At 43.3% G+C, this 24,091-nt stretch overlaps 1 protein-coding gene across 1 annotated transcript in view; it reads right to left on the bottom strand.

The window, feature by feature from the left end:
• Window positions 1–356: 356 nt before the first annotated feature.
• zfand3 (zinc finger, AN1-type domain 3) overlaps window positions 357–24,091 on the bottom strand; it is a 50,851-nt gene continuing 27,116 nt past the window's right edge. The window contains exons 2-6 of the mRNA XM_014126162.3: window positions 19,002–19,042; window positions 16,736–16,924; window positions 11,712–11,780; window positions 7,367–7,537; window positions 357–2,202 (exon numbers count right to left, since the gene is read on the bottom strand). Coding sequence (XP_013981637.1) covers window positions 2,048–2,202; window positions 7,367–7,537; window positions 11,712–11,780; window positions 16,736–16,924; window positions 19,002–19,042 — 625 coding nt within the window. The 3' untranslated portion in view covers window positions 357–2,047. The remainder of the gene's footprint in view (window positions 2,203–7,366; window positions 7,538–11,711; window positions 11,781–16,735; window positions 16,925–19,001; window positions 19,043–24,091) is intronic.

Below are 24,091 nucleotides of genomic sequence, written 5' to 3'. Positions count from 1 at the left end.
CATTTTTTCTTACAAAGTAAAACAAAAAATGCAGCACTATGCTAATGTGTAAGTAAAATAACATTTCAAAAAACAAAGAGGGTTAAATAAGGATTTTTCTTTAAGATACACAATATTATTTTACGACAATTCAATTTCTATTCAATTTTTCCTCCGCGCTCTGCTTGTAGCCCTACAGCCCCACCTATGGCCAGGCCCCAACCCCTCACTCAGTGTTCGCTCTTTGGCAAGAAAGAAAAAGGTAGGTGTGTGGTGTGTGTGTGTGTGTGGTGGGTGTGTGTGTGTGTGTGTGTGTGTGTGTGTGTGTGTGTGTGTGTGTGTGTGTGTGTGTGTGTGTGTGTGTGTGTGTGGCGCGCGTGCGTGTGTGTGTGTGTGCGTGCGCGCGCGAGAGAGAGAGAGAGAGAGAGAGAGCAAGTGAGAAAATCAATACTGTGGAGAAATGAGAATGAAAGAGGGAAGGATTAATGGAGAGTAAGGTGGGTGAGAGCAAGACATGCTGTCTGGAAATGGAATGGAGAGAGTGAAAGGAGAGAGGGAGAAAGACAGTGGTGTGCGTCGGGCAAGGGCAGGAAGAAGAGAATCTGTGAAAGAAAGAGGGCGTTAGAATCCCAACTGAGGTGTCGGGGATGGCATCGAGAGACAGAGGCGTCGCAGAAACATTTCAAACAGTGGGGGCTGATGGGAAATGAAGTCCATGGCTAAGATATTATGGGTTATATCGAGTGAAACCTGAACAACCATGAGCGTCCTACTGAAGAACTTTGTCAAAGTTTCTCCACAAATTCAGCACAGTCCAATGTGTACCAATTGATTTTGCTTAACTGTCCTTGTGCTCTGCGCTCGTGGGCTGAACCGTAAGTAAAAGAGTGTTTGTGTATGTATGTGCGCATGTGAACTGTGCAGGGGGAACCAGATTCCGATAGAGGCACATATAGAGGTCTCGTGAGAGCTCTTTGCTTTTGTGTCCATCTTAGAAGTTTATCCTTGGCCAGCACCCATAGTAGCATGAACATCATGGCCAAAGGAAAACTCAAGGGGTGTGTTTTCCGTCTCCATAGCGACTAAAACTCACTCGGGGAGATGGATTAAATCCCTGACAGACAGACTGTTCCATTTTGAATCCAACCCCCTAACTTGGGGACGATCGGTGCCTGTTGTCTAGAAAGAAAGTTCTCTCTCCCAAGTTACAGAAAATGGCTGCTGTGTCAACAGCAGCAGGCAGGTCAGAAAGGGAGGGGGTAAGGGGAAGGGAGTTGCAATAGTCCAACCCTCCCCTTACTCTCCCCCCTATAAACCCCTCTCATTGGATTCTCCCACAATCTGAGGTGGTGGTGATGATGATAGGGACAGTAGCAATAAGCAGCGGAGGGGTATAGTTTTTTCTGAACAGGGATGTCCCTGATCTGGAGATGGGAGGGGTTAAGGCTGAGAAGCAGAGGTGGGTAAGACATGCTCAAAAGTTATAGGTCAAAATCACAAAACAGTGGAGGGAGAGGGATTCAAGAGATGTCTTAGGATGGTAGGTGCCCCTTAGGTACAGATCTAAGATCAGCTTAACCTCCCTTGCATCATACCCTTAATCACTGGGTTGACTTGAACTAAAAACTTCATCCCACTCTGTGATAATAGTGATAAAATGAGGGGGCTCTGGTCTTTATTATGAGGTTGGCAGACAGGGAAGTTCCAGATAGGTGGCTTTAGCAGTCCTTTGTCAGGGCGCGAAAACTAGAAGTGCTTTGTCTGCTTATTTGAGGTAAGAGCATTGTCACAACAAAAAGGGGCACTGGGGAAAAAAGTGAGTATAAAGTGAGCATTTGTCTCCGTCCCCATTTGCCACCTTTTCCCCGAAGTCTCCACTTACACACTTTCTCACATTGATTAACAACGCAGCCAATGCTTTACACCAATCCTATACTTTTATGAAATCCATGACGGGGTCTGTACAAGTGCACATTTCTGGATAAAGATGAATGATTTAGGACGCAGTCTCTTTCCTCTTCCTCGCTCTCATCGTCGGGGTTGGGGATGGGGGGGGGGGGGGGGGTGTTCAGGAGCACTCCTCACCGATGCGCTGGCATGAGCGACCCACCTTGCGATCCAGCTTGACCATCTTGAGGACGGCCTCTTCGCGCCCGCGCCCCAGGTGGTCGAAGAGGCAGTCGTGTTGCTCGGGCAGCCGGTGGAGCATGCAGAACACATAGCCTGTTGGTGAGAAAGTGATATGTTTTTTACTTTTTATATAGAGCATGAGTTGACACACACCCAAAAATGTTGAAGAGGTGCTGACTATGCTCTTTGCCGAACGGAACGAGTGTGATCGTATACTCCCTTAAAAGACCTTTGCTTGAAAAATGAGAAAAAAGCATTATCAATAGTAATGTTTGTCCATTTTGAGAAGCTGTAGCCAGTATACACTCTCTCAAAATAGTCTGAATTAATCTAACAAGAAATCTGTCATTCATTTTGACATTTTGCACGAATAGATCTTAGTCGCACAATTTTACATCTAAGTAAGATGTTTGGTGAAGCATTTCTCAATGAAAAATGTGCATGAAAATGAGTCGTCTCAGTGAAAGACTTTATTGAAGAATCCATACTGTTGACCAATCACCGTTGAAGGGGCGTAGACTTCGGCTCTGAACTTCGGCTTGCCTCCAGAAAAAATGTGTGCCCAAACAGCCGAAAAAACCCTCACCGAAGTCCAAAAGTAACAAAAACATCACAAAATGTCATCATAATATATGTACAAACTCTACCGAACTGTTTCGGCGGGGAAGCATACACCTTATGGACATTTCCAAACCTAAATACATGTAATGCATTCTTCAACATAGGGGAGTGGTGGAGTGGGGAGAAAATGAGGCAGGAGTAACGTTGTTCTCCTTTTTCAATTGGTTGACAGATGTGTCGTTGCACCAATAGTTAAACTCCCTTACTTTTCTGGCCCTCCCCCAGTATTTTTAGGCATCATTTTGTCCTGTTTGGGAGCATCCTTGTTGTTAGGCTACATATTTTGATAGTAACGGGCAGGAAAGGGGGACAAAGAAGATTAAATGAAGATGTGAATAGATAGAAAGGAGATTAAGAGAGGAGATGGAGAAGGGGAGCAAGGGCGCAGGAGAGTGTACTTTTAAAAATTCTTTCAAAAGTTAAATTGGGCACAGACCACGATCCCAAGTTAGCTAGCTACAGTATAGCGGCAACATTTTCTCTAATACGTCAATACATCCAGATCCAATTCAATAGAACAGAGACAAGCAAATGCATCTCCACATTGTATAGCTTCAACCCCAGCTAATGCAATTGCAGCTAATGCAGCTACCAGGGCTTTGTGGAGGGCTGACACAATGGAGACTCAGTGGGGAGGATCGCTGGTGGTAGTGTCTTCACTGGCAATGATACTCAGGCAGCTTAACTCCTAAGGGCTGATTTGAAATCAGGTATCTTTGACTGACAATGATACTCAGGCTGGAGTGCATTGAAGAAGGTGGGTGTTGTACCTCCTAATGACTGACTCGAGGTCAGTCCTAGCTCCTAAGAATTGATTTGTGATGACATGTTTCAGGTGTAGAGTATTGAAGACAGGCGTTGTAGCTTCTAAGGACTGATTTGAGATTCGGTGTTTGATGTACTCATTGGTGTTCTCGTGAGCACAGAACTGAGAACAGAGTATAATAGCATTAGAATACTTTATTCTCTATACTCTGTTCTCAGTTCTTCAAAGTATTCTAATGCTATTATACTCTGTTCTCAGAGTATAATAGCACACTCCAGCCTGAGTATCATTGTCAGCCAAAGATCCCTGATCTCAAATCAGCCCTTAGGAGCTAAGCTGCCTGAGTATCATTGCCAGTGAAGACACTACCACCAGCGATCCTCCCCATTGTGTCGGCCCTCCACAAAGCCCTGGTAGCTGAAAGGAGTCTCAATAATACAGAGAGCGAGAGCGACTCGTTAGTTACGTTGGGAGTCTTAATGTATTCGTTAATATGCATAATGTTCCTGACAGCGACGAACACTGATTAAAGTCTCAGAGCGACAGCGACCGAAGCGCCCTTTAATTGAAGAGTGGCGGAGGCAATTATTAAGCCATGCACAGGAATGAATAAAGAAAGATGTGGTAGTGTGTGGGGTGGTGTGTTGCTACAGCGGGGCTAGCATGGAGCCGAAGGTAAAGGTGGAAGAGGGAGTGGCTGATAGACGCAAAAGGAGAGTGGGATAGGGGAGAGCGGGGCTTGGTGGGAGTATGAGGAGAAAGAGGTTTGGTGACTAAAGTAACTGATGTGTGTTAACAGTTAACACACAACTTCAAATAGAGCATGGTTAATATAAGATAAAGGGACAAAACTATTGCTATTGTACACAAAAACGTTCACAGCCAAAAACAAAGCACAGCCAATAGATAAACGGATCAAGTGAGGTACTTCTACTGACAAACGGCAGGGAAAACGCTTTCTCGAGTGATAATTTTGCTGTGAAAATGTTGCTAGCTCTAAACAGAAGGTGCCATCAATTTGGCGGCGAAGCATTCAGTCACTAACAGCGAGACGTGTCATTAAGCCATCATTAGAATGACTCGTTGTCATAATAAATAGCAGTGCTTCGCAAGCACCGGCGTTGGCTTCAGTAATGACACATTAAGTAGCCTACAACTACTGCTTTGTGGCTGAAATGATAGGCTTACTAACATGATATGACTTATCAGATATATATATATATAGCTAAGCCTTAAAGAGGTAGCTCATTCAAAGTGATTTAGACTATTGATTTGTACTTGCTGTTGACAACATGAAAATAGGGGTAGTCAACTATGCTAGTGCTAAATATTAGTAAAGTAATCAACACCAAGTTAGTTTAGCTGATTATCTATGTCCATCAAGTTGTCTCTAAGCTGAGGTATGGCCAATCAGAGTTGGGGGTCACTTCCCTTTTAATTCAGTCAATTCAGGACGTGACCTGAAATTCCATTTAACATTTTCTTAATAAAATAAAAAAGTTACGAATATTGGAATTTCAGTTAACTTACTGCAATGAAATGGAATTTACCCCAACCCTGTGGCCTATTTCTTTGAGTGAGGCCTCCGTCTAAATCTATGCCTCCAGGTCTGCAGTTCTAGAAGACGAGGGTAAAGCAACTTATACGTCAGTTCTTAACTCTGACGAGTTGAGCCTTTAAGTATGAAGTTTCATTTTTATGAAAAACAAGTTCATTAGCTCAAAGTAGGTTTCTTAAAACAGTATTACAGTTTTGTGTGTCAAGTACAAAATCTCAGTCCAGTTCTAATGCTCTCGAGGCAAGTAAAGAAAGAGTATCACCTTTTTGTCCCGGAATGAGGCCTAAACAAAAGCAGAAATGTGCTGTTCGATTTGTATTACCACTGAGAAATATCAGCACAGTATATTTGTCAAGTTTGAGTATATACAGTGCATTTGGAAAGTATTCAGACTCCTTGCCTTTTTCCACATTTTGTTACGTTACAGCCTTATACTGAAATGGATTAAATTGTTGCTTTTCCTCAATCTACACACACTTCATAATGACAAAGCAAAAACAGGTTTAGAATTCTTTGCAAATGGATTAAAAACAAAAACACTGAAATATCACATTTACATAAGGATTCCGACCTTTTCCTCAAAACTTTGTTGAAGAACCTTTGGCAGCAATTATAGCCTTGAGTCTCCTTGGGTATGATGCTGCAAGCTAGGCACACCTGTATTTGGCAAGTTTCTCCCATTCTTCTTTGCAGATCCTCTCAAGCTCTGTCAGGTTGGATGGGGAGCGTCGCTTCACAGCTATTTTCACATCTCTCCAGAGATGTTCGATCAGGTTCGAGTATGGGCTCTGGCTGGGCCACTCAAGGACATTCAGAGACTTGTCCTGAAGCAACTCCTGCGTTGTCTCAGCTGTGTGCTTAGGGTCATTGTCCTGTTGGAATGTGAACTTTCACCCCAGTCTGAGGTCCTGAGCGCCCCGAAGCAGGTTTTCATCAATAATCTCTCTGTACATTGCTCTGTTCATCTTTCCCTCGATCTTGACAAGTCTCCCAGTCCCTGCTGCTGAAAAACATCCCCACAGCATGATGCTGCCACCACCATGCTTCACCGTAGGGATGGTGCCAGGTTTCATCCAGATGTGATGCTTGGCATTCAGTTCAAAGAGTTCAATCTTTGATTTATCAGACCAGAGAATCTTGTTTCTCATGGTCTGAGAGTCTTTAGGTGCCTTTTGGCAAACTCCAAGCGGGATGTCATGTGCCTTTTCCAGAGGAGTGGCTTCCGTCTGGTCACGCTACCATAAAGGCCTGATTGGTGGAGTGCTGCAAAGATGGTTGTCCTTCTGGAAGGTTCTCCCATCTCCACAGAGGAACTCTGGAGCGCTGTCAGAGTGACCATTGGGTTCTTGGTCACCTCCCCGGATTCTTGGTCAGGCCCTTTTCCCCGGATTTCTCAGTTTGGCCGAGCAGCCAGCACTAGGAAGAGTCTTGCTGGTTACAAACTTCTTCCATTTAAGAATGGAGGCCACTGTGTTCTTGGGGACCTTCAACGCTGCAGAAATGTTTTGGTGTCATTCCCCAGATCTGTGCCTCGACACAATCCTGTCTCGGAGCTTTATGGACAATTCCTTCAACCTCATGGCTTGGTTTTTGCTCTGACATGCACTGTCAACTGTGGAACCTTATATAGTGGTGTGCCTTTCCAAATCATGTCCAATCAATTGAATTTACCACAGGTGGACTCCATTCAAGTTGTAGAAACATCTCAAGGATGATCAATGGAAACAGAATGCCCAAGCTCAAATTTGAGTTGTATAGCAAAGGGTCTGAATACTTAGGTAAATAAGGTATATTTCTTTATTTTTAATACATTGTCATTATGGGGTATTGTGTGTAGATTGATGAGAAACATGCTTTATTTAATCCATTTTAGAATAAGGCTGTAGCCTATCAAAATGTGGAAAAAGTCAAGGGGTCTGAATACTTTCCGAATGCACTGTACTGTGTGTCAACACAGGAATGTTAGCATACCTGCATTTGTATGAGAACGAGTGTGTGTGAGTGTAAGCATGTATGAGCCTCTGTATTTGCTTGCATGTGTATAAGCGTCCCATATGTCTGTGTAACCTTTATTTTAAATAGGAAAGTCAGTTAAGAACAAATTCTTATTTACAATGACGGCCTACCCCGGACGACACTGGGCCAATTGTGAGACGTCGTATGGGACTCCCAAAACCGTCCGGATGTTATACAGCCTGGATTCGAACCAGGGACTGTAGTGACGCACTGCAAGTCAGTGCAAGAGGCCTTAGACCGCTGAGCCACTCGGGAGACATGTAGGCCTATGTTTTTATGAGTGCATGTGTACTGACCACAGCGGCAGGAGCCCAGCTCTTGCTGTACCAGCTCCAGTTTGGTTTGGCATCGGTGGCAGCGCCGGCTTCTCTTCTGCTTGGGACCCCCGTGGGTAGATAACGACTCCTTAGACCCGGGGCCCACCCGTGCTCTCTTCTCTGGGGATGCGTCACTCTCTGACTCAGAGGCTGCTCGCACACAAAAAGAAAACACACACAAAAAGGCCACACCAATCCATTAATAGTGTGTTTTAATGAAGGGTCGTTTGCGAACAAACGGCTCTTTTTGAACAAATCTTCATGGTGAACGTCAGGAACCTAATCACATCGATGAACGAGATGTTCATTTGGCTCGCTGATTTGCATACTGCTAATTGAGGTCAAAACAAAGTTTTACTGAAGATAAGTTACAAAATAATTATAAGTCTAAGCCTTCGGTGGGTTCTATGCTGACATATGTAATTTTTTAAAGATCGCTAAATGATCCATAGAATGACTATTAGCAATAAAATATTGAATTTGACCTTTACTATAGTCCAGTGAAATGAACATGATTCCATGTGTTATTTCATACTTTTGATGTATTCACTATTATTCTACCATACAGAAAATTAAGAATAACCCTAATATGTACACATATATACACACACACACACAGACAGTTGAAGTCGGAAGTTTACATACACTTAGGTTGGAAACCCTAAGTGGAAACCCCAACACCACTCCACAAATTTCTTGTTAACAAACTATCGTTTTGACAAGTCGGTTAGGACATCTACTTTGTGCATGACACAAGTCATTTTTCCAACAATTGTTTAGACAGATTATTTCACGTATAATTCACTGTATCACAATTCCAGTGGGTCAGAAGTATACATACACTAAATTGACTGTGACTTTAAACAGCTTGGAAAATTCCAGAAAATGATGTCATGGCTTTAGAAGCTTCTGATAGGCTAATTGACATCATTTGAGTGAATTGGAGGTTTATATGTGGATGTATTTCGAGGCCTACCTTCAAACTCAGTGCCTCTTTGCTTGACATCATGGGAAAATCAAAAGAAATCAGCCAAGACCTCAGAAAATAAATTCTAGGCCTCCACAAGTCTGGTTCATCCTTGGGAGCAATTTCCTAACGCCTGAAGGTACCACGTTCATCTGTACAAACAATAGTGCGCAAGTATAAACACCATGGGACCACGCAGCCATCATACCGCTCAGGAAGGAGACGCGTTCTGTCTCCTAGAGATGAACGTACTTTGGTGCGAAAATTGCAAATCTATCCCAGAACAAGAGCAAAGGACCTTGTGAAGATGCTGGAGGAAACAGGTACAAAAGTATCTATATCCACACTAAAACAAGTCCTATATCGACTTAACCTGAAAGGCTGCTCAGCAAGGAAGAAGCCACTGCTCCAAAACCGCCATAAAAATGCCAGACTACTGTTTGCAACTGCACATGGGGACACATGGCCACAGTCAACTTAGTGTATGTAAACTTCTGACCCACTGGAATTGTGATACTGTGAATTAGAAGTTACATAATCTGTCTGTAAACAATTGTTGGAAAAATTACTTGTGTCATGCACAAGGTAGATGTCCTAACCGACTTGCCAAAACGATAGTTTGTTAACAAGAAATTTGTGGAGTGGTGTTGGGGTTTCCACTTAGGGTTTCTAACCTAAGTGTATGTAAACTTCCGACTTCAACTATACATACCCCAACAAGAAGCCATGGATAACAGGCAACACTTGCACTGAGCTAAAGGGTAGAGCTGCCACTTTCAAGGAGCGGGACTCTAACCCGGAAGTTTATAAAAAATCCCGCTATGCCCTCCGACAAACCATCAAACAGGCAAAGCGTCAATACAGGACTAAGATCGAAACGTACTACACCGGCCTGACGCTCGTCAGATGTGGCAGGGCTTGCAAGCTGCCCAATGGCACTAGCCTACCAGACGAGATAAATAACTTCTATGCTCGCATTGAGGCAAGTAACACAAACGTGCATGACAGCATCAGCAGTTCCGGACAACTGTGTGATCACGCTCTCTGCAGCCGAAGTGAGTAAGACCTTTAAACAGGTCAACATTCACAAGGCTGCTGGGCCAGACGGATTACCAGGACGTGTACTCCGAGCATGCGCTGACCAACTGGCAAGGGTCTTCACTGACATTTAACCTCTCCCTGTCTGAGTCTGTAATGACTACCTCTCCCTGCCTAAATGACTACTGACCCATAGCACTCACGTCTGTAGCCATGGAGTGCTTTGAAAGGCTGGTCTTGGCTCACATCAACACCATTATCCCAGAAACCCTAGACTCACTTCAATTTGCATACCACCACAACAGATCCACAGATGATGCAATTTCTATTGCACTCCACACTGCCCTTTCCCAACTGGACAAAAGGAACACCTATGTGAGAATGCTATTCATTGACTACAGCTCAGCGTTCAACACCACAGTGCCCTCAAAGCTCATCACTAAGCTAAGGACCCTGGGACTAAACACCTTCCTCTGTAACTGGATTCTGTACTTGTCAAAGACTCCAGCCACCCTAGTCATAGACTGTTCTCTCTGCTACTGCACGGCAAGCGGTACCGGAGTGCCAAATCCAGGTCCAAGAGGCTTCTTAACAGCGTCTACCCCCAAGCCAGAAGACTCCTGAACAGCTAATCAAATGGCTACCCAGACTATTTGCATTGCCCCATCCTACGCTGCAGCTACTCTCTGTTACCTATGCATAGCCACTTTAACAACCCTACCTGCATGTACATAATTACCTCAATTACCTCAACACCGGTGCCCCCCGCACATTGACACATTGACTCTGTACCGGTACCCCCTGCATATAGCCCTGCTATTGTTATTTACTGCTGCTCTTTAATTATTTGTTATTCTTATCTCTTACTTTTTTAGGGATTTTCTTCAAACTGCATTGTTGTTTAAGGGCTTGTGAGTAAGCATTTCACTGTAAGGTGAAACACTTACTCATGTTGTACTCGGTGCGTGTGACAGATAAAATTTGATTTGAGACGTGTTTGTGCCGTCATGTGCATTAGTAGCACAATTTCAAACCTTTTTACATTCGTTTTTACTTATGTTGACTTTCCCATATTGATTTTAAGTTTCGGCAGACTTTTCTTAGCGGATGTACAATCATCGCAAATTCAATTATGGGGCGTTTCAGGCCCCGAAGTGAACATAACTGTACACTTGCAAACTCGATCAAAAACAAGGGCTGAGGAGCTTACGTTGCGAACTTCCCTTGTTTGGCTAATCGTTTGGACCAACTTCCAAGATGGTGACGGGGATTCCCCCAAGGGCATAAGACGAGGGTAAGTGGACGAGGGTGTCTTTTATGAGTTTGAAATGCAGCCAAGGGCTTGATGATAAGTTGAATCAGGTGTCCTACATCAAATACAAGGAACGGCTGAGGGTCCCCAAGGAGATGTTTGAGAAATGCTGCATTGGGATAATTAAAGCATTTCCCCCATCACATTCTACAACAAAATAACAGACAACAATGATACCCATATACAGTACTTTAGTTAAAATGGCTGCCATTGAAGAAATTAGTCAAGCATCTGCCCAGTAGTCAATTTTAGGTCAGGATTTTTCTCCTCCATCCCAGAGACGTTTCTTTCCTCCCTGGTTCGGCTGTGGAACAAAGATCTTGGCTCGATACATATCTGAGAACTAGGCGAAGTTGACCGGCGAATCTTTGGCATTCACGATCGATTCCTCCGCGCCCGTTATCCTATGGAATCTCTCTGGGTGCACCATGTAAGGAATAAGGTGCAATTTGGAATGCAGAACTCCCTTTGGTATCTCCAGTCTTTCTGCCTTTTTAATGGGTCTTCTTTTTAGCAGCGAGGGTAGAAACATGTGATCTCCAGCAGGGGAAGTGGAGTCCCTTAGTCGTTTAAGTCTCGCTGACAAATGTGTGTGTGCGTGCATGTGTGTCCACTCCTTAATGTCAACCTTAATAAGATAGAAAGGCCAAATATTGCAGCCATATTACATAATACTGGAGAGCCTAAACTATGGTCACTTCACTTACTTTCTCACTGAAATGCGGGTGGTGTTTCAATTGCATGGGGAATATACTTAATGAAAACTACCTAACAAATGTGAGGTAGTCTACTTTCCCCATATCGCCCCTTATTGCTTTCAATTTACAGTCTACCTATCGGGTCAATTAACTCTGCCATTTTGGATCAATTAACAGTGGTTGATTCCAATTCCCTCCGACACCAGTCTCACTCCATTCCGGCTCCGTTAAGTAGAGTTGACAGGCCCGTAGTGGGAACACGGCGCCTGACACGGAAACCTAGTGTTAGGTCCGTCGAGGCGTAGCTACCTGAGTTGCAGGGCCGTTTTGTGGGGGTGGATACTAGTATGCCGTGGGCTGTGTCTGTGCTGGAGACTTCTGGAAGAGAAAGGGAAAAAAGAAGGAAAAGAGAGACTTGTGGTTGGTGCAATCCATCAACTACAAAGAGCAGACTGACAGACATGGAGGGTCAAGGCATGATGCAATCTTGTTATTTTCTGACTATGTGTATGTATATATATATATATATATATATATATATATATATATTTTTTTTTTTTTTTATTATTATTATTTTATTTTTTTCTTCCCCCATGTATTTTTCCGTGGAGGCATTTAATAGACTAATGTTGTTTTGTGGCCCTAGGCATTTTACGTTTGGATAGAGTCACCTATTTAGAAGTGAAACAACACAGTTTTACAGTTCAATTTGTAGAATTGTAGATAATTGTCAGTGTCAGTTATGTGGAGGTGAGGATAGAGTCAAGCGCAGGACACAGAACTGAGTAAAATAACGTACTTTTACTCTCAAAGAAACTCATAAGTCAAAATCCACGCAGGGATAAATAATCCTGACACAAAACAACTAACACGATGACAAGAAAACAATCAGGCACAAAACATAATGAGAACCAGAGGGTTAATATCAAGACATAACAAATGGAAAAAGAGGTAGCTAGAAAGCCGGTGACGATCACCGCCGAACAAGGAGAGGCATCAACTTCGGCGGAAGTCGTGACAATAATTATATAGGCGTAAGGCGGCCAATGCTGAATCTCTGACTTACTCAAACCTTTCTAGACTTCCTGGAACAGCAACTTGGCAGCATTAATCCTTTTCGTGACATATAAATGGTATCCAATGAATGGGATCCAAATTAGCTTTACATTTGGCTTACTTAGCTACCTATGATATATTTTATTTTATTATTTCTCCCCAATTTTGTGGTATCCAATTGGTAGTTACAGTCTTGTCTCATCATTGCAACTCCCGTATGGACTCGGGAGTGGCGAAGGTCGAGAGCCGCGCGGCCTCAAAACACGACCCAACCAAGCCGCACTGCTTCTTGACACAATGACCGCTTAACCCGGAAGCCAGCCACACCAATGTGTTGGAGGAAACACTGTACACCTGGCAACCGTGTCAGCCCGGCCCACCACAGGAGTCACTAGAGCGCAATGGGACAAGGACATCCCTGCCGGCCAAACCCTCCCCTAACCCAGACGACCCTGGGCCAATTGTGCGCCGCTCCATGGGTCTCCCGGTCGCGGCCGGCTGCGACAGAGCCTGGACTCGAACCAGGATCTCTAGTGCCTTAGACCACTGCGCCACTCGGGAGGCCCTAGCCTGATATCTAATCTGCGTCTGACATGTCTTGGTCTTACAGAGGATGAATTGATGTTGAAAAACCAAGAGTCGATATGTGACTGACAAGTCAAGTATCTCACACTAAATCGCTACAGAAATCCGTTTTTTCGTTCATTTAAATGGGTCCCAGTCATGACAGATCGCTAACTTAAAAGGGGACTGTAACCACCTCTTTGTATACATAACCTGGGCAGATCTTCCAGATAGTGGAAGATCTGCCCAGTACTCCAACTGCCTTCCTTTCTCCCACCTCTCTCTCCTATGTATGCCAGGACAGATATAGACTGGTCTGGGCAGCTCCACCGTTGTTGCAGAAAATAGCAGATGTGTCCTTGGCAATAGCAGGCTCCTGGACTAAAGGAGTAAGTGTGTGTGTTTATTAAAGAAAGCAGACTGTGTGTCTGTCTCATGGAAACACGCAAAATCTGTATTAACTGGAGGTCTAGGAACCACAACGTCTCTGACTTTATCGTGCAATCCCGGTTATGTTTTTTAAATGTACTGTGTATATGACTCGTTTCAGGAAACTAAGTGTATGTCGCACTTCACTACTTCACAGGAGCAGCATTTGAACATAAACATTTATTTTTTATCAAAATGCGTTTTTTGGGCTGAAATGCCTTCTGGAACGTTAACTTTCTTGTGCTTTAATAACAAACTTGCATTCCATCCATAAATACGAATACAATTGGTCAATTAGTTGGTTTAGCCACAGAAAAAGTCAGGAACCTTCCCGCTAGCCATGATTGGCTGAGATAATGGGTGGGCTGGACATGCCGAGAGATGAGTTTGGATTGGTCTGCCATGTAGCATGCTTCTGTCTATAACGTGAGCTGTTCAGTACATCTTGACAGTCCTTTTTATCACACTGTTGTTGAAAGATATAACATTAGCCATCAAGAACTACACAAGTTTTGCTACTTTCTATACCACATTGATGCCCTGAATTCAGCAGGTGCTATCGACAGATCAGTTGGAAAAAGTGATGGGCTAATTTCTGCACACGCCACGGTAAGTGTGAACCGGAGTGACTTGACACAACGCTGGCCAAACAGCTACAAACAAAAAGTTAAATGGTTCCAATCTGCCACAAAAGCATTCATCCATGTATACGGGTAGGAATCTAGCTACATTTGCAGATAAGTTTCTAATTTTGTAATTTAAAGCGTACTGTTAGATAACTATCAAACGTTGCTGGCTCGCTAGCTAACGTTAAGTGTATGATCTGTGAAGTAATATGATTCGAATCAGGAATCAATTTACATTGTTAGTTATAGCCTAAGGTTAGCTAGCTAACATTGAAGCTAGTTTGTTAGCTTTAGCTACCTGCAGATTCATACTACAGCTATGACAATGTTTGTACTGGTAGTAGTATGAGTTGGGATTATGCCGGTTCATTGTTTAGCTAGCTAGCTACCTAGCTACATGTCTAAACAAGACTCCACATCGGTCAGATTATTACATGACCCATCAAATTAGCCAAGTGTGTCTGGGTGATTACGGCCATTTCATGAACATGTGTACACGTCTTTACAATAGTGACCCATTCACTTATCTAGATTTGGCTGGGGGTTGGTTACAGCATTTCCTTCACATTACCCATCAACTTAGACAAGTGTGTTGAGTAAATGTCATCAAATAATTATAAAATATTTTATCTGGACACTCTGTTTTTGAATTTCTACTATGCAAGTAACCACTTCACTGTACCGTTTACATGTTCTGTATCCTGTGCATCAATAAACTTCAATTTTATTTGATATAGGGTGGGATTGCCACATAGCCTTACATGTGAATCCTTAAAGATATGGATGGGGCTAAGGCTTAAGAGTACGGAACGCCATTTGGGTCTTTGCATGTAAAAAAAGATCCGTGTCAAATAAGCTTGTTGACCAATCAGGACCTGAATATGACTGCACGTCACATAATAATTTAACGCTTTGATACATTTTTTACGTAGTTACTACACATTAATTACACTATCACTCGTATTTCATATGTCACAACGTTTCATCGATACGTATGCTATGATGCTGGTAAAGTTGTCTCGCATACCTACAGTGCTGGTTATAAAAAAAACTAGCTAGCGCATGGATGCAAACGATGTTCTTCCCCAAAAACATAGCAAAACGACAATCTGTTTCAGTAGCTATAGTTAGCAAGCTAACTATCTAGCTTGGTGTCATCATCTAAAATAACCCTAATTTATATGACAGTTCTTATTTGATCAATGGTGGTCTGACCCATCTATGTGAAGCTACCCACAATAATGATTAGCCACAATAGTGAACTTTGCGGTTAGCCTTCAAAATAAAAGTATGTCATTGACAGTGATGCAAATGAATACAAATAGTATAATTATGGCATAATTGAATAGATCATGCTAAACGCGGTTGGAATGTTATATAAAAATCAACAAAAGACAAGCATTTGTTAATTTGACAAAAATCTGTTGAAATCACACTGGATGTATTAGACTTTAGAATTGCATGAGGGGCATACTTATTTCACTGTACAGCCTTACCTATAGATTGTGGATCAATGACATGGGGTATCAGTCTACTCAGTGACACCCAGAGAACATTAGCGTCGTAGCTCTTATTGTGGGACTCTGAAAGAACTGAATTGAGACACATTTATTGTCAACAATAAAGGAAAAACAACACTGCGTGGATGTTTTGGAGTCTGATAACTCTGAGGAGGATGTTGGGAAAAATATATATTGGGTAGACTGATACCCCATTTCATTGAGCCCCAATCCTTGAGCCCCAATCCTTAGGTAAAGCTGTACAGTGCAACATGAATGTCAATACACTCAATAAGCTGACTGGGGAGGAAATTTCCGTCACAGTCCCGCGATAAGAGCTACAACGCTAATATTTGCGTAATCTTTTCACAGTTGTGTTCTGTGGGTGTCACCGAGTTGACTGATACCCCATTTCATTGCTTCACATTCAAACCTTGTTTGACATAGTCTAAATATGGCATGATTCCACCAATTGTAACCTTTTGCATTACTTTTAAATAGGATTTTATTTTGAAAGCAAACACCAAATTCCAAAATTGTGCCTAATCCTTATTGTGGCTAGCTTCACAACACATAACCTGGTCCAGTCGAGCCTCATGAAGCTAGCTGACTGCTTATAATGCCAGCTTTGGGAAACAGGGTTTAGTAGCTGGCTAGCTATTTATTTTCATGACCTGAAGTTCAATTTCAATAGGCTAACAATAAGTTACTACCGAGCTAATACCAGAAGTTGCAGTCCAACACAACATTCTACAATTAAACGGTGTTATTTTACTTGCCAAATTAAAAGCTTATTTAACGCGTCAACGCGTTATTTGACGTGTATCTTTTTTGACACGCAAAGACCCAAACGGCGTTCCATATAAGAGGGTGTGAATGATGCTGAATGGGTATACAAAGACCTCTCCAGTATGTGTACCAAAACAATCAAGGGTCATTTTCTCAAAAGTTACCAAATTCCAAATCAGAATTACTTCCCCATTGTTCCTCAACTGCAGTGTATGATAAACAATTTTCTAGCTTGGAGTCTCTACTTTTATCCAATGTAAAAAAAAAAAAAATACATTTTCACATAAGACGAATCGAGGCGGTCGATCACATAGGTATATATAAAAAAAAAAAACATTCCAAACTGCAGGACATAGGCTCCTGTCCTTACCATCTTGTTCAGGTAGAGGCGTGGCTTCTGTGTTTCCGAGCAACGGGTCCTCTGAGCTGACAGGCGCTGACGAAAGGGATTGGCTACTGCTGCTGCTTGATTCGCTATAGAAGATGACTGACTGGCTGTTGCTTGAGCTGGGGGCAGGCTCTGGGGCACAGTCCTCGCCTGGCTGCTTCTTCTCAATGTCTGCGGTTATACAAGAGAGTGACTAGCGTGGGTGTGTGTTTGTATGTGTGAGAGATGCTGGATTCCAAAATAACTCCTACCCTCTAGACATTTCATTGTGAAGGGGGAGATTGAAGTGTGTGTGCATGTATGTAAGAGAGTATATGTGTGCGTACTGTATATGCTTACTTAAGCGTGTGTGTATATACATACAGTGCATTCAGGAACGTATTCAAACTCCTTTAATTTCCCCCCCCCAAAACATTGTTACAGCCTTATTCTAAAATTAATTAAATTGTTTCCCCCCCCATCAATCTACACACAATACACCCATAATGACAAAGCAAAAACAGGTTTTTTGAAATGTTTGCAAATTGAAAAAGTGTAATATCACATTTACATAGGTATTTAGACCCTTTGCTCAGTACTTTGTTGAAGCACCTTTGGTAGAGATTACAGCCTCGAGTCATCTTTGGTATGACGCTACAAGCTTGGCACGTGTATTTGAGGAGTTTCTCCCATTCTTTTCTGCAGATGCTCACAAGCTCTGTCAGGTTGGATAGGGAGCGTCGCTGCACAGCCATTTGTTGCTTAGTTAATTGTCCCGTTGGAATGTGAATCTTCGTCCCAGTCTGAGGTCCTGAGTGCTCTGGAGCAGGTTTTCATCAAGGATCGCTCTGTTCATCTTTGCCTCGATCCTGACTAGTCTCCCAGTCCCTGTCGCTGAAAAACATCCCCACTGCATGATGCTGCCACCACCATGCTTCCTCTAGACGTGACATTTGGCATTCAGGCCAAAGAGTTCAATCTTGGTTTCGTCAGACCAGAGAATCTTGTTTGTCATGGTCTGAGAGATGGTTGTCCTCTGTCAGTGACCATCGGGTTTCTTGACCAAGGCCTGACCAAGGCCCTTCTACCCCGATTGCTCAGTTTGTCCAGGCGGCCAGCTCTAGGAAGAGTCTTGGTGGTTCCAAACTTCTTCCATTTAGGAATGATGGAGGCCACTGTGTTCTTAGGGACCTTCAATACTGCAGAATTTATTTGGTACCCTTCCCTAGATATTTTCCTCGACACAATCCTGTCTCGGAGCGCTCACGGACGATTCCTTCGACCTCATGGCTTGGTTTTAGCTCTGACATGCACTGTCAACTGTGGGACCTTATATAGACAGGTGTGTGCCTTTCCAAATCATGTCCAATCAATTGAATTTACCACAGGTGGACTCCAATCAAGTTGTAGAAACATCAAGGATGATCAATGGGAACAGGATCCACCTGAACACAATTTCGAATCTCATTGCAAAGTGTTTGAACACTTATGTAAATAAGGTATTTCAGGTTTGCAAACATTTCTAAAGACCTGTATTCACTTTGACATTATGGACTATTGTGTGTAGATAAGGAATTTTTATTTGATCAATTTTAGTATAAGGCTGCAACATAACAAAATGTGGAAAAAGTCAAGGGGTCTGAATACTTTCCGAATGCAATGTATGCCTCTGTGTATCTCCCCGTGTGTGTGTGTGTGTGTGAGAGTCTGCTTGTTGTGTATGTGTTTGAGAGAGTAGTCGAGAGGTCACACTTAGCCACACACGGCAGGACAGTATGGATCCACTATCCAGCAGTAGGTCTGTGGAGCGTAATGGTGGAGGAGAGAGGGTTTCTCCTCCCTCATCTTCACACAATCCCCCTGTTTACACAGCGTCACTAAAGCCACTCCATGCTGGCCACAGCAGCAGAGCGGGACACCAACTTGTGACAACACAGCAGCAGGGACGTGAACAAACAGATATACGTTCAGTCATGATGGCACTGGCACACACACGTGGGGTACAGGCACGCATACATGCACTCACTCAGGCACTATACCCTCTTACATGCACTCAGACGCCCATGCTCACACTCACACAAACTATACATTTGCATACTCACCTATGCTAACACACACTGCAATTCACATAGTCTCTCCCACGCACGCACACTCTCTCCCCAACACACACAAATCTTTGGTATTGCTGCATGACTCAAAGCCATCTGCTTTAAACTCCCTTAACTCGAGGGGAAAGGGTGTGTCAGGGGAGTTGAGTGGACGCACCTACCCGTAAAACATTTGGAGCAAAGGTTCATGGTTTTGCTGGACCTAAAAAGAAGAGACAATGACAGGTTAGAAAAGGAGATCAGCCCATCACATTATTATTCACAGGACAGGTGTACTTCGGCAAGCCTGATCGCTGCATTCAATATTTTATTTTACTTCATCAGTCTGGCATTCCTCCTTATGGAAACAGTTTGATACTATGTCTGTAACAAAGGAAATTCTTTAAAACTAACTTGTCTGGGATTGGATGGCCTTTAACCAACCAGAGGAGGGCCTAATTCAAAGCACAGTGTTTAGCCACATAGGATTTTGTCCTACACCCACCTGAGAGGATGCTGATTGGACCGGTATTGGACTTATACGTGAAGTGAAACAGAATGGTGAACGCAGAGATCAGGCTGGTTAACCAGGCTGTAATTTTGCATCAATATTGCCTACAATGAAAATGTCCACAAGAGAGACAGCTTGTGGGCCAGTTTTAACATTGGGCAGTGCGGTTTCCTTTATCTGCAGTTAAAAAATGTAAAGTCTTCAGTTCTAAGCAACTTATTTCTCCACATGTAACACGACCACCTAACCAATGCCAAAAAAATTGGCTAGATAAAGACCAAATAAATCGTGCCACATTCAGTATATAAAAATGGACACCCTAAAACAACATAATGTGACAAATAGCCTAAATAAAATAAGTAAATTCTTTCATTGTGTCCAATCCATCATCCTTCACAGTGGACCTGTATGTCCCTTACCTCTGCCAACTTCATAACTTTAATCTACGAAACTTCGCCAGCTAAAGAGGGAGGCTGGCTCGGCTGGTGCTAGCACATGCATAGATCAAATACACCGCTGGAATGCAGATTAAAGTGTTTACATATCCTAAACTTGAACGATTGCTCAGAAAACCAGGTGTTTTAATCAGCATTTGCTTACTTCGAATTTGACCTCACGCCGATTAAGATAAGCAGAGTAAGGAGTTTACATCACTATTGCATAATCTGCCTACTGCCATAATGAGTTTAAAATCGAATTATTACTGTGCATATAAACGTACTCAATGGTGCAGCTGTAGAACTTTGAAGATCTGAGGGCCCATGCCACATCTTTTCAGCCTCCTGAGGAGAAAGACGTGCTGTCGTACCCTTTTCACAATTGTTTGGGTTTGTGTGGACCATGTTCAATTCTTAGTGATGTGGACACTTGATGGTCTTGATCTGCTCCATTACAGCCCCATCAATGTGGTTTCCTGTAGTCCATGATCAGCTCCTTTGTCTTGCTGGCATTGAGGGAGAGGTTGTTATCTTGGCACCACACTGCTAGGTCTGACCACCTCCCTATAAGCTACGTCATCGTCTTTGGTGATCAGTCTTACTATCGTCGTGTCGTCAGCCATGCAGTCATGCCACACAGATGTTGCCTACCTTCACCGCCTGGGGGTGGCCCATCGGAAGTCCAGAATCCAGTTGCAAAGGAAGGGCTTCAGTCCCAGAGTCCTGAGCTTGGTGATGAGCTTGGAAGGGACAATGGGTGTTGAATGCTGAGCTGTCATCAATGAACATAATTCTTACATAGGTATTCCTTTCGTCCAGGTGGGTGACGGCAGTGTGGAGTGCAATAGAGATTGTGTCATCTGTGGATCTGTTGGGGCGGTATGTGAATTGGAGTGGGTCTAGGGTTTCTGGGATAATGGTGTTGATGTGAGCCATGACCAGCCTTTAAAAGCATTTCATGATGTGAGGCAATAATCACTTAGGCAGGTTACCTGGGCGTTCTTGGGCACAGGGACTATGGCAGTCTGCTTGAAATAAGTTGGTCAGGATAGGTTGAAGACACTTGCAAGCTGGTCAGTGCATGCTCTGAGTATATGTCCTGCTATTCGGTCTGGCCCTGTAGTCTTGCGAATGTTCAGCTGTTTAAAAGGTCTTACTCATGGGCCTCCCGAGTGGAGCAGCTGAGGTGCCACTAAAGCCTGGTGTTCGATCCCGGGATGTGTCACAGCCAGCCGTGAACGGGCACCCCATAGGGCGGTGCACAATTGGCCCAGCGCCGTCTGGGTTAAGGGAGGGTTTGATCGGGGGTCTTTCTTTGGCTCATCGTGCTCTAGCGACTCTTTGTGATGGGCTGAGCACCTGCAAATTGACTTCGGTTGTCAGCTGAATGGTGTTTCCTCCGACACATTGGTGCGGCTGGCTTCCGGGTTAAGTAAGCAGTGTGTTAAGAAGCAGTAGTTTGCCTGTCTGAAAAGTAGTTGCATCTTGTGTTTATATTGTTGGTCAGTGTAGAATAGTTTGGATTACTTCCTGACCAATATTGCTGCAACTTTTACCCCCTTCTGGAACGTTGAGGGTTTATCACAGAGATCTTATTTAATTACTAGAGGGGCTAGGGTTTAACCTACATTGAATCGGGTCCCATAGCCCATTTATTGTCCAACTGCAACAGCGCAAATGATAAACAGCCCAAATGACCATTGTTTTTACATGCAGAGCAAAGTATTCTCTCTGCTCACCTTGGCAGTTGAGCTCAATCAAGCCTCAATGTTTCTCTTCCATGGGGAGCAATTTACTCTGTGCCTGGAGTAAAATGCACCTTACCTAGGCTAAGGTTCTTGAACATGGCACCCAAGGCATTGTTGCTCTGTGTTGGCTCATGAAAAGCCTGCTGCGGTGAGGAAGACCTTGCTTGACTGGCAGGCCTATACATTGGACCAGATACCACGCGGAGGGAAATTAATCAACATTGACCGTTAGGCTAGAAAGGTAGGGATTGTTGAGAGGGTGTGACAGCGGCTGTGTGTTTTGTTTTATGGAATTGATGTATCCTAGTTTTAGAGGCTGATACTGTACCTTAGTCTACCACAAACTATCCAGCTAGATAAAAAGAGCAGACATTTATAAAAGGAAAGGCTGTGAATGAATAGGTTGGCATAACATTCTGATGACCACTCTGATAGCACAGCCTCAGACCGTATGTGTGTATTTGTTTCAACTTCTGCTCAACAAAACAGGTGTCGGGATATAACTTGTGTGTGTTGACATTCTCTAAAATCTTAAGCCCCTTCCCTTCCCTCACATTTCTTCATTCTGGAAGGATGAGCTCCTCAGAGCCCTTGGAAGCTTTTATTTTTGCTGCACCTAATTTGGAGGCAAACCAATAAAACATGCTAGGGCTGAATCTTAAACCGAACACTTTGACCACTCGATCATGCGATATGCGTGTTCACCAGTCAATCAAGTCAATCTCCATGGCTAATTGTCGAGTGACCGAGGGCTCCATTGAGCCCTTCAGGCAGCCTCTCTACCAAGTGGGCATCCTGTGTCAACTCGCTGCCCTTGGCAGCAAGTGCTACCCATGAATCTTCATAGTGAATTATGCTACAAGATAGGTTGTGGTAGACTATGCTTGGGAATGGGTTTAGAATATTGGAATATTGACAAAGTGGAAGATAGGATGGAAGTGCGCATCGTCTCAATTCTCTTTTGGCCTGAAACGGTAGCAGACTCGAGTGATCACTATCAATACAGATCAGAAAGTGGCCACTCAATAAAGGGCTCATCGGCCAAGTGTTCAGTTTGAGATTCAGCATAGTAGTCTGCAACTCCAGGCTCCAAAACAACTCAAATCAGTTTAAGCACCTCAGTTTATTTCGTGTGTTTTCTCTACAGTACATTTCACCCCTTAGTGGGGCACACACAGGCCCCCGAAGCACCATTCAGGGCTGCAAAACAAAAACCACCAAAGAATGAAATTGAAACCAAGAGGTCAAATGTTTTTACACCTGGGGGAAACAGAGTGGGGTGACCCACCTGAGTAATGGTAGCAGAAAAGCTACCTGTTGGAATTGCCATTGGAGACCATACTCTGCACCAATAGGCTACTTTGGCATGCACACACACACACTTTATTCTCCCACCACCCATCTTTGATTTGCCTGAAGAAGGTTAACTAACGTGGGCCGCCCGGCTGGCGGAATCTTGATTGGCGCTCTTTGCCGACGCCAGCACTCATAAGCCTTAATTGCGGATGACATTTAACGGGAGATGTCAAATTAATCCCGGTCTCCTGCCTTGTTATACCCCCGGAGTGCTGCCGGCTTGATTGGCATTGAGTGATGGGTTAAAATGAGAGTGAAACTAAGAAAGACAGGGAAAAGGAGCAAGAGCCTTCTTTTCTTCCTTCTCTCTTTTTTCCTCTCAAATTCAAAGTCCGGCTCAGAGGTGTTGCTGTGGTCAGTAAATGTTTTTAACCACAAACCATACCTGGATTAAAATAGGCACAACCTATCAAATACTTAAGCTGTGCTTGATTGAGCTAGCAATAGAGTCAAGGGAATAGCTCAGTCCTAAAAAAGCAAACCCTGCACTCCAGGCAGGCTCAATCAAATGCTCAAACTCCTGGTCTGGTCCAAAACATTTGTTGACTAGCCTAGGCTAAGGCTATTTGACCCCTGAAAATCCATTTAAACCTACCTTAAGGATCTTCCTTTGCCATGGGTGAGCCTAAAACTGGGATCTTAAGCACAACAAATGCATAACATATTGCACAAATTGGATTGGTAACATATTACACAGATTTCAAAATTCTAATATCATACAACTTTCAAAATATATGACACAATGATACATTTGTATGATATCATAACACTGCAAAATGTATAATGTATCACACAAAATGGATGACGTAGTAGGCCTACACATTGGATTACTTCTTACACAAAAAAAGGGGACCACTTTTGGCTTGTGAGAGTTACTTTCAGAACTACTGACTAAAAAGTATACGAGAGTGTCTCTTTAACTAAGAAACTGGCAATGGCTGTAAAAGGCATCACACACATTCAACCTGCTGTTGTGGCACTGAAAACATGAGTTCAGTCTGTGCACTCTATAGCCCTTTGAGAGGCTTGCTAATGATGTTCTGATCAAATAATATTTTCATAGACCTACAGGTGTGGGTTGAATGCATCACTGGCGTCCCATGCTTGTTTGTGTTAGGTTAGTAAATTAATGTGCGTGTGTGTGTTAGATTAATGAGAGTGTGTGTGTACACGTGTTTATCTGTGTTAGATTAGTGCACGTGTTTGTGTGTTAGATTAGT

Source organism: Salmo salar, chromosome 11 (assembly GCF_965601325.2).
Source record: "Salmo salar chromosome 11, fSalSal1, whole genome shotgun sequence".
In the NCBI taxonomy this organism is placed as follows: domain Eukaryota; kingdom Metazoa; phylum Chordata; class Actinopteri; order Salmoniformes; family Salmonidae; genus Salmo; species Salmo salar.
The sequence above is the reverse complement of the archived record's forward strand: the minus strand, read 5'-3'. Positions and strand labels throughout refer to the sequence as shown.